At 36.9% G+C, this 17,819-nt stretch overlaps 1 protein-coding gene across 2 annotated transcripts in view; it reads right to left on the bottom strand.

Moving 5' to 3' along the window:
• The window catches only part of LOC123679681 (nuclear receptor coactivator 6), a 247,336-nt gene that overhangs the window by 152,426 nt on the left and 77,091 nt on the right, over positions 1-17,819 (bottom strand). For both annotated transcript variants that reach the window (XM_045617089.1, XM_045617097.1), the window contains exon 3: positions 7,936-8,059. In XM_045617089.1, the coding sequence (XP_045473045.1) occupies positions 7,936-8,059 (124 nt within the window). The remainder of the gene's footprint in view (positions 1-7,935; positions 8,060-17,819) is intronic.

Here is a 17,819-nt window from a genome sequence, read left to right as displayed (position 1 = left end):
GAAATGGTGTTTCTTAAATGGGACACCGCATATTTTTCAACGCAGTTTTTTTGTCCACATATTTTTTTTTAGTTATTTCGACATTGAATGCATTTAAATATTTTTGTAACTTAGTTGAATATCGGGTGCTCCAATTCAATTAGAAATTAATTATGGATTCAGAGATATGGAGGAATGTTGTTTTTTTTCAAATGGGACACCCTATATGACTGGATTACAATTATACAAAGCACACAAAATATGCGAATAACTTCTCCAAATAAATGGCAAATATTTATATATAGGGTGTCTCATCAATATATTGAGACGAAAACTCAATATCTTCTAAACAGTTGACATTTTTGGAAAAACCTCTAACGGGATACTTTTCCATAAATCTGCATCTAAAAAAAAACTGTGTTGAAAAATACAAGGTGTCCTATTTAAGTAACACAAGTCTTGCTCTATATCTCTTAAACGGCAATTAATTTCTATGATCTGTTATGAGTATCAATAAACTATAAGAACTACTGAAAAGAAAAAACGTTTAACAATTTTTCATATCACAAAGAGAAATCAAGGTACAGTCACTTTTCAGACACTCGAGAACGAATCGAAATATCTATGATCTGCTTTCTGATATCTTATTATTTCGAGAAAAGAGCTCGGGGGTCCTTAAAAATGTTTTCTCTTAATCTTATAGTTTTAGAGATACTTTCAGTGAGCATCGAATTTGGGACACTCTGTAGGTACATATTATTATGTTGTGCCTAGTTTATTATTGATGACTATTCACTGCAATTCATTGAGCATAATACCTCTTTAAACGTTACTTTTGAATGTCAATAATTAGATGGAAATTAATTAATTTAAATCGAAGGAAAAAAATGATAAGATCATGCAGAAAACGATATAAGCGTCACGAACGTTTACCTATCTTAGCGATGATCAGAAAAAATAAAATCAACTAATTTCTAATGGAAAGAAAGGCCGAATAAATTTGAAAAATCTGAAACATTAAGGCAAAGTTACTGAATTATATTGTTGAACCATGCAAAAGTCCATCATAAAAAAATAAACAAACAAAAAACTAATTTCTAACGAAAAGAAAGACCTAATAAACCTCTGACGAAAACTCAGAAAACCTACAAGGTTCAAAAAAACATCGAATGTTTACGGAACAACAACCGCAATTAATCCGCACGAACATAAACAAGACTTCCATTTCCCCCTCTGTTCCAGCGACAAAATAGACAAGTTGGCGCAGCGAAAAAGCAACATCTGAATCGGCAGATAACAAGGGAGGCCATTCCACCGTCGTAATTGAATAAAAAGGAAATCCTGGACAAAACGAAGACCGACAAGTGTTTCGCATCGAAAACAAAAAACCTTTTCGCCTTGAGGTCAGCCGCAATCGCGTCGTCCTCGTCTATTTCCAAGTTTTTCGAATTGGCTGTCTAGATAGCGCGAGGACTTTTTAATTCGCTTCATCATCTTGCCAACTCGCCGATCGAATTTGAATATTCAGTGAAAGAATATAAAAATGTCCGTCATTGATAGAACTTACTGTTAAGTGCCAGCAGTCGCCAGTCTCGTAGTCGAGTCCATCCTTAAGACGTTTTAAAGTATTAAATTTCCATTATGTAACCGTACTTGAGACATCTTCAAGTGTTAGTATCCATATTTGATATATAAATCAATTTTCTCAACAGAATAAATATACTTTATTAAACATAAATCTCACAATCGCAATTCGCATTTTTGGAATTTCTGACGTTATAATAATTTCACTCGTGTCAATTTTGTGTTGTCAATTTAATTCCAAATTGTCACGTTTTGTCACAGTCACAGTATAAAAGTGCTAAGCAAAGAAAAAATGCCCAGAAATACAAACTACAATCAAAAATATATTTGGGGAATATTTATGGAATTTTAATGCGAACGAGAATAACAGACCAATTGAAAAGTCTCCGGTAAAACACATCTTTTTGGCAAAATTCGATTTTATTATTCAACATAGTTGCCTTCGAGGGCATAACAGCGATTATAGTGATCTTCCAACTTTTCGATGCCATTTTTGTAGTACGATTTGCCTTTCGCTTCAAAATAGGCCTCAGTTTCGGCGATAACTTCTTCATTGGCGCTAAATTTCTTTCCAGCGATCATTTTTCTGAAGTCTTAGAACAGGAAAAAGTCGCTAGGAGCTAGATCTGGCGAATACGGTGATTGCAGAAGCAATTCGAATCCCAATTTTGCCATTATTTTCATTGATTTGTGACACGGCGCATTGTCTTGATGAAACAGCTACTTTTTTTCTACAAATGGGTCCATTTTTTAACGATTTCATTCTTTAAACGATCCAATAACACTACAAAATGAACTTTGTTGCTAGTCTGGCCCTTTTGGGGGTATTCAATGAATATTATACCTTGCGCATACCAGAATCCTCATGCCATAACCTTGTCAGCTGTCTGTTGTGTTTTTACTCGCTTTGGATTCGGTTCATCATGTGCAGTCCACTCAGCTAACTGTCGATTGGACTCTGGAGTGAAATGGCGGAGCCATGCTTCATCCATTGTCACATACCGACGCAAAAATTCAGGTTTATTGCACTTAAACAGCTTCAAACACTGTTCAGAATCATTAACACGTTGTAGCTTTTGATCGATTGTGAGCTTTCTCATGTACAAATATTCGTGAATGATATCATGTACACGTTCAGATGATGCCTTCACAAATCTGCTATCTCGATCAACTTCACTTTACGGTCATTCGAAATTATTTTGTCAATTTTTTTGAGTTTTTCGTCGGTAAATGCTTATTTTGGGCGTCCACTCTGTTCACCGTCTTCGGAGCTCATTTCACCATGTTTAAACTCAGGATACCAATCAATGATGGTTGATTTTCCTGGTGCAGACCCCGGAAACTCTTCATCAAGCCAAGATTTTTTTTCAACTGTATTTTTTCCCTTCAAAAGGCAATATTTTATCAGCACACGAAAGTCTTTTTTTTTTCATCCTTTTTCAAATAACAAAAGTAGCTCCACTCACAACGCAATATCTCACAAACTAACGGTCGGATTGCTATCAAATTTTGACATGTATCGTTTGAAGGTTGGTACTAACCAAAAATCATATGGATTCAATACTAGCATCGCCATCTGTGTATCAGACCGGGGACTTTTCAATCGGCCTAACGCTACTAAAAATATTCATCTCAATATTAGAATTGAAATGCGGTCATTTTTGATAATCCTTTCAACATTCATTATTCTTCGACACCATTAGTTCTTAAATACTGCTGTCACCATAACCTATTGAGCGCTACAGAAACGCAGCGGCCTGACGCCCCCATCGCGTGATGCGGTATCGATTTCGCCCATATCTGGGTCCCCCTCTATCTCTCCAACGCTGCCCGTACTTGTGATCCGTCTCTACCTGGCGTACCGTCCGATTGTCCCGCGTCGATTTCGGGCCGGTGCCTCAGGCAGGGGTTTCGAATTACCGACTAATCGGCTTATCATCGTCCCTGCTAGAGATTGATAGCCGGGGCGTCCCTTGTTTACGTTCGTTATTGTGTCGTCTGTCCGAGGAATTGGCTCAGAGTGAGGAACAACGGTATCTGGTGTGGCTTCATGGGGGCGCCACTCAGAAATTAGGCTGGGATTCCGATGGGCTTTATCGGTTTTTACACGATCGAGGGGTGGGGGAGTCGTTAAATATGAGGGCTACTGATGAAGGGGTGGTAATGGATCGATTGTGGCGGCTTAATATCGTGTAACAATGTCATTGGTTCGGTAGGAATCTTATCTGGTATACAAAAGTTCCTGATAATTGTATTGTATCAAGTCATTTCGAAAAATTTGTCCTTTAAAATTATTCCGATTGATATTTTTTGTAGTTGATATCCTTGAGAATAGAAACGATTGCTTTTGGCCAAGTCCTTCATGCGACACTTTTGCAAGTTCTCTCGAATTTGTTTTCATACCTGTGCAACAGATTTCATTTTGTCATGGCAAAATATGCTTATTTGTCTTTTACAGGATTGAATGGGGAGTGCCGCAGGGTTCTCATTTGGAGCCACTTCTTGTCATTTTATATACCAATGTTATCTGTAAAATGTATAAATTCTGATGATGCCCAAAAGTTTCAGGATGATTGGGGCAGATTTACTAGGAATTTTTTTCCTGTACTACTTGTCCTTAAATGTTCATAAGGACAAAGTCATAACATCTCAACATAAAGAACGTCACACTGTAAATAGGGACAACTGAAGATCTGAAAATCGATTCAATGAAATGAAGTTTCCTTCAGTAAAACACTCTAACATTTTGGGATAAAATTTTCATTTGTCAATAGAGTCGTACTCTCTCAGTGCACTGAATTCAATCACTATGGCTATTACACTGAATATTCTAACAACCTGTTACTTTTCGGTGAAAGCTAAGTTAATTATTCCGTGGATATGTATATTTTTCTTCTACTCAAGAAGAAAAACAGATATTTGGGAACTTCTTCATTGATAGAATTTAATTATGCAGACGATACCACTTTTTCTTGGCTGAATTGAAGAACATTAAACTTGAAATAGATGGCAGCCACCATCTTAGAGTGGATGGAAAAATGTAAGTCCAGAGTCAATCTGCAAAGAGCCAATCTATTTTGTTCAGTAGCAAGTCTAAGTGAGCAGATAGAAGGTGAAAGAGAATTAGAGGAGAAAAAAGAAACTTAGACGTGGAAATGTTCATTTATATCCTCTACTGACCAAAATCAGCAAGTTGAACAAGACGAGAATAAACAAGTTCATAATACTGCCAGTAATGTTGTATTGCTCCCCCGTAAGGGGACAAACCGCAAACTGCCACATGAACACACTGAAAGTCTTGCACTTGCATGGTCCATAAGAAAAAATAATATTAAAAGAGAGCTGAAGGTCGATAAGATCATGAGACAAATTTGGAAAATAATCAGCATAGCCCTGAAGAGAGCAAAACCCAATCGTAGCAAACGTCATGAATTAAGACTCACAGATATCATTGAAGGGAAAGCTGCCAAAGTTGGACCTGAAGAGGAAGAATAAACGAGAAGAGTGAGTTAACGTAGCCACTCATGTATAATCATAGGCCAAAGAAGACAGAGATAAAAACAGTAAGTAAGTTGAAATTGAACTAACTCAACCCCAAACAAAGATCTCATAGTTAAATTTCGTTAAACTTTTTCACTTTGTTATATCAATTAGGCCCTCCATTATGTTTAAGAGTTTTATTGTTCCTCAAGATCAAATATCCCTGACCCCTAAGAGACACTCATCTGATTCATCTATCAATAAGCACAGATACAATTAAGGGCCAAGCTATCCAAGTTGGCTCGACAGTAAAATAAACAGGAAGAAAAATAAACGAGAAGAGTGAATTAACATAGTTACTTCTATATCATAAGCCGAAGACAGAGGGTAAATCTTAGAGTGAAAACTTTGTTAAACTTTTTCACCTTCTTATATCAACTAGGCCCTCCATTATGTTTTAGAATTTTATTGTTCTTCAAGATCAAAAACCCTGACCCCTAAGGGAACTCTTCTGATTCATCTATCAATAATGAAAAAAAAGATCCCTCGACATTTGCAATTTTGCCGGCTCGTCGAAGGGAAAATGGCATGATTTATCGAAGAATTCGCAGATAAGAGGGGTCCAAGAGATGGGAATGCCTTTCAGACGCTCCATCTCGGATTTATAAGATATTCATGGGGGCAAATTGATTGCTACCATTTGTTTGTGTTTCCCGGTATCAGCCCCGCGCTTCCGGTTGAATATAAATCGAAGGGATGAAAGATGGGGTATGTGACTCGATTCCCTTGGCCCAGAAGTAATTCGGGCTGCGGAAAAGCTTCTATCGAAGTGAGTAGCCCGGAAAAGGATCATTGAGGAAGTTTAACAGAGGATGTTGTGAACAAACCAAACATCGACTGTTCCAAGCTCCCAGCTCAATTCTCATGTAATAGTCTAACATACGCGTTGAAACTCTTTTGAAATATTAATGGCAATCCTTCACAGGTCGGAATGCAAAAAAGTGTATAATACAGGGTGATTCACCGCGATGGCCAATTAGGAGTTTATGGAAAACTGATCACAATTTTGTGCTGAAAATTTGCATGTTGGGGTTTGAGACAATTATTTTTCTCCCTGAAATATTTTCATTTGTCTACAACTTCCGGTTATACTGGAAACAGACCACTACTTCCTTATTTCAAATGGCACACCCAGTATATTATTGCATCATTTGAAAGTCTTTTTGATGAAAATTTCAGCTATATGCCATGCCTTGGGTAAAAACTCAACTGTTCATGAGGTAATGGAACTTTTAAAAGAAATGGTGGCGATGGGGACTCACCTTTTTTTTAATATCTCTGCGAAAAAAGTTTTTTGCGAAAAAACCTTTACCATTTTCGATTCTGCAAATACGTACTATCATAAACCTGTTCGCGGTTTGGATGAAGTACATCAGGGTGTTTACAAGAAGATCATGAACTTGTGCAACTCAAATATATCAAAACTCAAAATTTTATTATTATTATTAGAACTCTTTATTGCAAATTCATATATAACAGAAGTGTGTATAACAATGTGCAATGGGTGGGCATATCGCTGAGCTATGTCTTCCTGCCAACCCTTTACTACTCAGCATTTCCACTACATGTAGGGGTTCACTAAACATAATTTGAAAAGAGAAAATACATATAATGTTTGTGTTACCTGTTAGGGATAAAGGAGGGATGAATTGGAAAGGAAAATGAGGTAAGATATCGACGAAGAAAAACACCTCAACCGATGGTCTGTTTCAAGTATCTTTTGCGGCTCATTTTGAATGATCTGAAAGTGGGCTTATGAGATATCTCCACGGGGATATTTTCAAATTAGAACCAATATTTCAATCGATTCAACGAATAAAAAAGAGTGAGAATTACTTAAGCAAACCCTATACCCAAAAAGAATACTTCAAGAATTATTGAGGAAGAACTTTAAATGAGGAAAAATTAGAAATTGAAGAAACACTTTTTGAAGCATGTACAAGAGGAGTAAGTATATTATTGCGCAGGGATTTTAATTCGCCAGACCGCATATTTCAATTTCAGGACGTCCAATGTAAAGGTCCGTAACATATTTCGGACGAAGTAGCAATTCTAAGAAGAAATTTATGACCCATACGTTATTATTCGGTCGTAAAAATGTTTTATGCTTCATATCTGAAATAGAAATCTAGATCATAAAACGGAATAAATCGTCCTAGAGATGTATGAATATGTGTTTGTGTATACCTTTGGTGTCTTTTCACGGAGAAAAATGTGTCTGGGAGTTTTATGTCATCCATGATAGAACGGAGTGAAAATATCTGGGAATTGAACACAAAGGTCTTTTGTTTCCGGGTTATTTCGGTTCCCCCTTTCAAACAACCTCAAAGGTTGGACGATGTCCACTACGCTAGTATTGAAGTTGAAATTATCAATCAAGCAAGATGAACTTGACATTGAGCTATCGTACCAACAAGAATTCCAAGTTTTATGAATAATATCAGATGATGATTCCAAACCAGAATTTGTCTCTGAGTATGTAAAAAGTTCATCATCAATAGTCATGAAATATATAAAGAGTTCTTCATTTCTACAGGCTCCGTATAGTATCTATTCCAATGTTACAAAATGGCGAATGCGCGCTATTATTACTTTGTACAACACTGAGACAATTATAGTTTTCAATGAAGTTTGCCAATAAGTGAATCTTTTATCTTTATGAAGAAATACTTGTAGCTATAATCTTTTTCTCTTGAAAATGGAAGTATAAGGAATGTGGACAATGAACTATTTTAGTTAATGTTAATTATAGTTTTCTTGAAAGAATTGTTGATATATATTTCCATTTCGCCCTTACATCTGACATATGATTTTATATATCAAAAAACTTACCTTAGGATCAAAATTGAAGACGTTGTCGTACTTGAAGTGGCACTCTAATCCACACTTACAGGTTCCAGAGCTCAATAAGTATTCCTTAATTTGCTCTGGGCTAGCAAGTGCTGTATTACTAGGACTGAAAAAAAAAGAAAATGATCTTAGTGAATGCGAAATATAATTAACAAAAAGATTAAACAGTTCAGATTGAATTTTGGTTTATTTTTGTCCATAGTAAACCTTTGGAATCAGTCAAGAAAAAAAAATACAAATCTCCATTAAAATTTTTTATTTAATCCACCCTCACGCTAATGAGAGCTTAATATTGCATAATATTGGAACGAACATGACCAGTCTCACGTCGATTAAACCTGGAACTTTTCCTACAAGAACTCCATTCCGAAAGCCAGATTTCCTCGTCACTTTCATAAGGTTGAAGGAAAGTATTAATACATAAAAGTTAACGTGACTTTAATCTGACAGTCCTAGTATCTGAGAGGTAAGATATAATTGGAATGAATCGGGTAGAAATGAAATTTATGCCAAGATAAGAACCAGAACCTATCCTCAAAACTTAATGATTATATCCGGCTCGAAGGACCAAAAGTTGTTTCTTCTTCGACGGACTATAATAAATGTTGATTGTAGATGAAGGAAAATAGAAGATTGTAACTTGTTCAATTTGCCTTGTTAAGCGAGAGAATACTATCATTGAATAGAATCGAATATTTAAAATATTATTAGGAAAGCAATCTATACAGGAGATAGCATGGTGCGAATAATCACAGAGTTGAACTGAAGAGAAATTCTTCTTTTTCCTGCATAAGCCTTAACATATAACCTATATCAAAACCTCATCCCTCAAACTACCACCAACAAATCCACCCCAACAATATTATTGTCTGAAGCCTCGCATCGTCCCGATTTAGCATAGACAACAACATAACGGCTCGACATCAAGGCGGATGTGTACGAAATCGAATTTACCCTCAGCGTCCCTTAAAACGGAACAACCCCGGGGTGATGTATCAATCATAGCGCCCCCTCAAGATGCTTACGTACAGCCATGAATAAATGACAATTCGGGTAGTTTCCCTGTATTCCTGTCGGCGTGCCATTTTGCATAATTTCTGTTCCCCCCCTCCTTTCGAATCGACCGTCCCGTTTTCGCTGACATCGCTTATGACAGCCGGAGGTTTATTGAATTAACCCCGGGTTAAGGAGAATAGGCGGGGGTGTGATCCGGCCTGGGGGTAGTCAGAATTGCACATCCCTGATCCCGAATCGAGATTTCCGGAAGTTTTATGGACGCCGAGATAACGCTGATTTAGCGACGTCGTTTCGACGCGGTGTGGGGTTTTCTGGTGATATTTGCGCCGTTAGGTTGGTAAGTATCGGATACGTTCCGAAAACTTTTTTGAAAGATCGCTGAAGGTGGCAGGAAAAACATAGATAGCAACAGTTGAATATAAACTCAGAGTTATAAACATGGATAGAGTAAGCAAATTTTGTCCCCAACATGAACTATCAAATTTGACATGAAGCGCGCGGAGATAAAAACATATCAGTGATACGATGTTTCACTCAATTCGCGAGTTTCTCCACAAAGAACGCACTTCTTATATCCTATAGTGAATAAAAGTTTCATATTAACTCAAAATATATTGAAATAAATACCTAAATATATCAGAAATTCAGAAAACAAGCTTCAAGCGTGCCAACTGACGTGAAACAACCTAAGACACTAGGAGAGCAAAAGTTTGCCAAACCTTGGATTTCAGCAGGTAGATACAGAAAATAATAAATATTTTGCTTGTTATAAATTCGACAATTTGGAGAAATATCGGATTCCAAATAGTCAAATTTGCATATTTAATCGGGAATCACTGAGATAAATATATTTTATTCAATATAATATACATTCATAACGATATAGTAACATTGTGGATTTGAACATATATCACAATCCGACAACGTAATCTAACCATCAACTTATTGATATCGACTACAATAAATTGACAATTCGAGGATGATACAATAAATGAGATAGATCTCATAGAGTTTGACTACCACCGCCGATATCCTCGAATTTTAATCTAACCATGTTGGGGAAATGTAAAAATTGCCTATGCTCCCTCTATCTATGTTTATTACTCTATGGATATAACATATTTCAATAATTTCATCAATTTTCGATATTATTATCTATAATTTCATTTATTTACTTTATGAATTATTTTATCCTTTTTTTTTGGTAAATCATTATATCTTTTTTTCGGTAAAGGCATCATTGTTTTATTTTTTTGTTGATTTAATCTGGTTTGGTTACTGTGCAACTTCATTGAAACATCCTTCGACTGAAGAAACATCAAAGTATGATTCTCCAGGACTGTTAGAGAATAGAGCTTTCCTTATTTCAAATGGTATTTTCGTAAATCGGCCTTCTTTTAAGTCAAATAAGAAAATGAATTGTTTCAAATTTTTTCAACTTATAAAACGAAAACGAATCGGACCTTTATTCATAGGAAAAAATGTTCAGAATAAGCACAACCATCATGTGTCACAATTTGTCATAGCGCTATTAGGATACCCTGTAAAAGGTGTGTATGTGTAAATCAAAACTTCTCGAGAGATGATAGAGGACTGATTTTTCAGAAGAAAAGTGAACAAATAAAATATCATGCCCATCAGCTCAGATAATTTCATTCTGAACTGATTTCTTACGATGAATTCGTATTAACTCTTACTTTCCACTCAATTCAAAGATTTTTTCCAATAAATCCTGTGAATTCGAAAACAAAATTCTTCAACATTAACACTTGATTGCTTCCTTTTTGTCACAAATCCTTCATCAAGTGTGAACTTCCATCATTATCCCCCGCCTGTAGGGAAATACACATCCAAAGTTCAATTAAGTGAATTATACTTCCGATTGTTCGAATTTGGATGAAATATCTCCAACTCCGACAGGGAATTTCTTCGCTCCAAACATCACAGACGAATTCGAGATTTAATGAAATGAACACAAAGCCTCTCCGTCTAATTGATAGCTCAATATTGAAGAACAACTCGAGGAGATTCCGTCGACTAATGTTCTAAATAATTCCCCTCGTAATTACCGAAGCTCCATCTAGCGGAACGTGTCTTCAGACAGCGAAAGCAATATTAGAGGTAATACTAATTCCTTGTGGTTGTTTCTGAACTGGGAATTTCCAGGAGAATTAAGATCAATAGACTGGAGGTCTCATTAAGTTGGTCGAAACGATCTCTATTAGAATGAAGAGGTAATTGGATCTAAGAATCCTTCAGGATCATTGTTATGTGGAACGTTCGAGATGGTATAGTGAGATGAAACGAGACGTCGCAAAAAGCCACTTATTGTGCAGATACCGTGAAGTCAACTGGATGACGGGGCAATTCATGGTTAGCAGGAAAGTTGGAAACTGAAAGCATAAAGAGCTGCGGATACCATACGGAAATATTTTTATAGAACAAGAAGATATCGCTTTTATTCAATCGTTATCTGCATGGAGCAAGGGAGCATCGTTCCCCCTTGAAATAATAATCCAATAAAACTTCCAGTCTGAAAAGTTCTGAAAAACAGCCATAGTTCATCATTCAATTCGTAACATCGGCAATAAATAACATCCTGAGACATTTGAAATAGAGGTTAATCGTTCCAGCTACGAGCGCCTTAGTAGATCTTAAACTTACAGGGTGTTTCACCATGAACTGGACAAAGATATACGGTCGTGTAGATGACAACGAAGGAATCATTTTACAGATACCTCGTTTTCGAAGCATAAGAAAGATACAGGGTGTTCTGAGCAATATTCTTGTGGTCAGTCTAATACCTTTGCAATTACGATTTCTGGTCATATCAAAGTATTTTTGGGTGCGCAATTCGGAAAGGGCCAAGATAAAATTTCGAAATGACTGAAAACCTGCATATACGTGAGTTTTTCTCGGTTGCCAAATTGAATTTCATTTCATCAATGAACTCAATTATTTGAGAATTTCTGTTGAAAAAAAAAATTACATAAATCCAACAATTTTTTTACATGTCTACAGCGAAAATTTTGAGGTTGGGCTCTCAACACATTCCGAAAGATGATAAAAATCACACAAAAAATTTTTCACTGTACTTTCAATGAATCTCTGTTGGGAGTCGAGCTCTCATCCTCGAGGAATGTGAATTATAAATAATTCGAGGATTTATTGAATGCATCTAAAGGCATTCAGACAATTTTTCAAATCTGGAAGAGGTACCTGCCCGAGCCGGACTCGAACCCGCAACCTCCGAATCACTAGTTCGTTGCTCTAGCCACTGAGCTATCGAGGCGATTGAAGATTCTCCGCGACGAGGAAACACTAATCCCAGAATTGAGTGTTAGTACACCTCACGAACTAAATACATAATTCGCAAGGGTTAAGGAAAGTTGCAAATGGACGGAAACAACATAATTACAATAATAACAACGTCAGTGATCATTACGATGCATCTAACCTTTTCTTCTCGCATCGTCGATATTTCGCGATTTGGCCATTTTATATAACAGGCTCACCTACGGAAAAAGGGGAACTACCGAGAATCCAGAGTTCGAGAATCAAAAGCAAACATGTCAGTCTTCAAAAATTGCCGCACATTACCGATCACCTGTCATTTTTCTGTTAGTGTCAGAACATGCAACCAAAACCATGAATTTCTTCCTTTGATAGGTAATGCCCTCTTTGTCCAACAATGATCCGCAGCTCTTGATCGAAAATTAATAATTCAACCTTCGATTAACAACTCGAAAAGACAGCCATCCAATTCATCACTCAGATAACTGGGCAAACACCGGGGGAGAATAGGCATAATGGAAGAATCGAATTTCAGGCGAACCCTTTTAAAAGGACTGAGCGAAGGAAAATTCTCGGGAAAATTACGTGGAGTTTTCCTCGTATTAAGTGAATCAATAATTCCGCCGTAAAGTTATCCCCCTACCTCATTTTCCACGGCAGGGATTTTCCATCGCATTTGCCGACGCTCTCGGAAAATAATATTTGACTTTTATCATACAGAATAGGAGGAATAAAAATGCTTTGCATAATCCACGTGGAGGCCTTTTATCCGGAGGGTGACTGGGCTCCAAAGCCTGGTATTTGTTCGCCGATAAATTGATTGAATTTTCTCGGGGCTTCTTTATTTCGCCGATGGCGCGAGATTGACGCGCCCTGAGCTTCGATCTCTTCTCGACTTCTCGAGGTATTAAGAGGGAACACCACCACGAGGTTGCTCGGTTCAAAAATAAATTAGAGTGATTTCTTCTTACAAATCACCGGTTTTTATGGTGTTTCCACATAATTTCCTTAGACAATAATCTACATGGTAGAAAATGGATATCTTCAATTTGCGAATAAAAAATGAAAACAAATTTGGCAATTTTTCGCTTTTCGCAAAAAAAAATTATCATATGGACTTCGTACAGGGTGGGCAAATAAGCGAGGTAAGCGGATCTCAAGATCCACTCATCGTAGAGACTTGCGGTGAAAAATGTTACCACTAAAGTGAACAAGAGAACAAACTGGAAATTGTTTTGAAGTTCATACGTCTACCGCTAGGGGGCGTAATAGCTACCGTGAAGTACCGTAATAACGGTAGTTATTACGCGCCCTAGCGGTAGAGGTATGAACTTCAAAACAATTTCCAGTGTGTTCTCTTGTTCACTTTAGTGGTAAAATTTTTCACCGCAAGTCTCTACGATGAATGGATCCTGAGATATAGCCGCTTACCTCGCTTATTTGCCCACCCTGTACAGGTTGTTTTGAAGTTCATACCTCTACCGCTAGGGGGCGTAATAGCTATCGTCGAGTAGAAAAATGCATTTTACTCGAAAAATTTTCATATTTAGTTGAAGAAAAAATATCATCACTGTAAACCTTGGAGAATTCTCTATCTTTTCGAATTGTCACTTTCGATTTTGCGACATCGAATAAGGGTGGGAGAAAGATAGAAATCTGACTGATTGAAATGTCTGTAACTTCAGTTTGGCTCAACATTTTTGAGCAAATTAGATCTTATTTGAGAGACAACATCTTGTTGATCAAGGAAAAAATAAACTCATGATGAATTTGATTCAGCTGCTTCCGATAGGGAGCGCTAAGTCAGAAGTTCATTGTTTTGTTCATTTTTCTCCGAAATTTCAAATGTAATGATAGGATTTTCTTAACAGAAACAAAAATTTCATTGAATTTGCATGAAAAAACCTGAAGGTCGCAAAGCGATAATTTCAGGCGTTCTGAAGTTATGGCCGAAGGAAGATATTCTTCAACTGATTCACTGCGAAAAACCAAATTGAGTCTTCAAGTTCTAACAGAAACAGAAATCCCATCAAATTTGTATGAAAAAACAAAAAGGTCGCAAAGCGATAGCTTTAGGCGTTCTGGAGTTATGGCCGAAAGAAGGTACAATTTAGTTTTTCAGTGCATCAGTTGAAGAATATCTTTTTTCGTCCATAACTACAGAACACCTGAATCTATCGCTTTGCGACCTTTTGGTTTTTTCATACAAATTTGATGGGATTTCTGTTTCTGTTAGAACTTGAAGACTCAATTTGGTTTTTCGCAGTACATCAGTTGAAGAATATCTTCTTTCGGCCATAACTTCAGAACGCCTGAAATTATCGTTTTGCGATCTTCAGGTTTTTCATGCAAATTCAATGAAATTTTTGTTTCTGTTGAGAAAATCCTATCATTACATTTGAAATTTCAGAGAAAAATGAACAAAACAATGAACTTCTGACTTAGCGCTCCCTATCGGAATCAGCTGAATCAAATTCATCATGAGTATATTTTTTCCTTAATCAACAAGATGTTGTCTCTCAAATAAGATCTAATTTGCTCAAAAATGTTGAGCCAAACTGAAGTTACAGACATTTCAATCAGTCAGATTTCTATTTTTCCCCCACCCTCATTTGATGTCGCAAAATCGAAAGTGACAATTCAAACAGATAGAGAATTTTCCAAGGTTGACAGTGATGATATTTTTTGTCCAACTTAATATGAAAATTTTTCGAGTAAAATGCATTTTTCTACTCGACGATAGCTATTACGCCCCCTAGCGGTGGAGGTTTGAACTTCAAAACAATTTCCAGTGTTTTCTTTTGTTTACTTTAGTAGTAAAATTTTTTACCGCAAGTTTCTACGATGAGTGGATCCTGAGATATAGCCGCTTACCTCGCTTATTTGCCCACCCTGTACAGTGAATTGACAGCTCTAACAGAATAAAGACCTTAACTTCATACCGTACACTGAAAGTTCATTCGTCCAACATAGAGACCAATTGCACGATCTTCTCTTAGTGATAGACACCTTCAACCATCCCTGGCGAACTCATCTTTCGCCTTCATTGCCTTTTCTCCCAATCCCCGCCATATTGTCCGAACGTCTGAATCGTAACAGACCACGGACCGCCAATTCATTAAGGATATAAAGCAGATCCAGGCGACCGGAGATCAACATTTACGACAAGTTAAACTCCGAAACCAAAGACGCAGTATAAAACGGAATTGCTCCTTGCAGCGAATCAGACTGGATTGTCATCGAGAAGCTAGACACGACGCCGTTTAATTTGTCGACGTCGACGTCGTCGAGACGAGATGAACGTCGTTGCCATTACGAGATAATGGTGTATCATCTTCGGTTGTCGCATTTCGTTTTGTCCCAACAATTTCGTGGTTTTCTCGGCTTTGGCGTTATTAATGTGCGTATTTGAGCTTTCTTCCGCTATATACATTAGTAGATAGAGTAGTTGGCAGAAGAGTCTTGAACGGTTTAACTGTTAAATCACTAGAATATTTCGTGTTGATTAATTGAGCCAAGGTACAGGGGCGGCAGGAAGATTGAACGTTTTTGAAATGACTGGTACTCCGGTCTGTGCATAAGGTATCTTTAGGTTAGTAAGGTCTCACCATTTTGCTTCTGAATCTTCCTAACTACCGTTCGTCCTCTTCCTATTGCGAATCCAATCTGTTAGATAGCAATTTTCCTCAATGCGATTTGTTTATGGTTTACTTTCTTTATTTCAAGATCACCTTTAACGTCACTGCTGGGTTCATTTCAGAAATTCAAATGGTAATTGTGGTCAGAAGAAGTCTAATCTGCATATTTATTTTGAGTTTTAAAATAGTTGTGCTGTATTTTACCAAGATTCCATCAGTTTTAAAGGGTTTCCATCAAGTTTCATACTCATAGTAAATGCTGACAGACAGATGACCATATACCTGCCAAGCAATGGCAAAGTCTTTCTTCGGAAATTCTGCACCCTAAATTCATCAGTTGTTTTATCTTGGCTTCTGCTATAATACATTAAGAAAAAAAACACATTTTTTCTTCAAAATTCGACTTTATTCGTCAACCTCAAGAGTGATACTTATACATCAACGCTCCTGTAACTTTTCAATACCTTTTCTGAAAAATTATCATATTTGCTTTCGAAATAGGCTTCAACCTTTGCAACCACTTCTTCATTAAAGCCTAATTTCTCTCCTGGGATATTTTTTTGGGTCTGCAAAAAGTCAGTAATCACTGGGGGTCAGATCTGTAGAATGAGGTGGGTGGTCAAGCAGTAGAAAGCACCACTGGGTCCATTCGATTAATGTTTTCATCATTTGTGACAAGAAGTATAGTTTTGGTAGAAGAGATTTTTTTTTTGCATTTGAAAACGTTTTTTCTTCACTTGTGGATTGAATCCATCCAATAACGTTATGTAATATACACGGTTGGTGGTTTCACCTTTGTCAAGATAGTCAATATACAATGCACGTCCCCGAATTCAGATACCATAATATTGCCAGTTGATGTTTGAGATTTTGGTTGCTTCGGAAGGCTTTCACAACTCGACATGATATTCAAGCTACTTGACTTAAGCTTGACTTGAAATCAACTCTAGTTCAAGTCTAGTACCTATAGTAGTTTTTCAATGTTAAGTCAAGTACTTAATAAATAAATTCTTGAGTTGACATTGAAAAACTTGATTTGCACTTAAGTTGATTTCAAGTCAAGCTCAAGTTAAATAACTTGAATATCAAGTCAAGCATTGAATCCCTAGCTTTCATCTACTACTTTCCACTCAGCTAACGCTCTCATTGACTTAACTGTTCGGAAATTTCGGCAAGCATCTTTTGAAGCTTGGCAATAATGAAACGATAAAGTGGTATGCCATTGGCGAAGCCATCTGTGCGTCAGGCCCAGATCATATTGTAAGACATGTTATCATCCACTGGTGTTCGATTCAAAATCTTCTATCACAAAATGCATTTTACACGGCTATGAACAACTTTAGTCCAGTTTCTTTGTGTTCGTTAATCTTTTTAACCCCCTTTATTTCTACAAGTCTCATCCGATTGAAATAGAATTTGGAGGGGAGCACTAGTCGTCCCATACTAATTTTTGGCAAGCTAGAACAAGAGAAAGCGCTGTGTTTCACTTATTGGCAAAGTTTTTCACAATCGAAGATTTGGAGCGGTAGATGGTGGAGCACCTCATTTCAGTCTACGACTTTCAGACTAAACTAATAAGTTGATTAGAACATTTTATCGTCCATCTCGACGCCACTTCTTCATCTATAGAAATCGAGATAATCTCGAAATCAAAATAACTTAGCCACAAAGACCGCACGATCTAACATCAACCAATGATACTAAATAATAAGAGGCGCTTCGACACAAACTAATCGTTTTTAAGCGTAGGATAACACAGCAGGAAATTATATTTTCAATTCGAAAAACACATCCACTTTGAATACGAGCGCCCATTCCAATTCACTCTGTAGAACGCTTTCAGCATAGATAAAATCTCCTGTTCGCCTTCAACTAACCCATCGAAATTAATTGGAAACACGCAAAATATCACACGCT

The sequence above is a fragment of the Harmonia axyridis genome, chromosome 1, assembly GCF_914767665.1.
Source record: "Harmonia axyridis chromosome 1, icHarAxyr1.1, whole genome shotgun sequence".
Lineage (NCBI taxonomy): Eukaryota > Metazoa > Arthropoda > Insecta > Coleoptera > Coccinellidae > Harmonia > Harmonia axyridis.
Note: the sequence above shows the minus strand (reverse complement) of the source record. Positions and strands in the feature narration are given on the sequence as shown.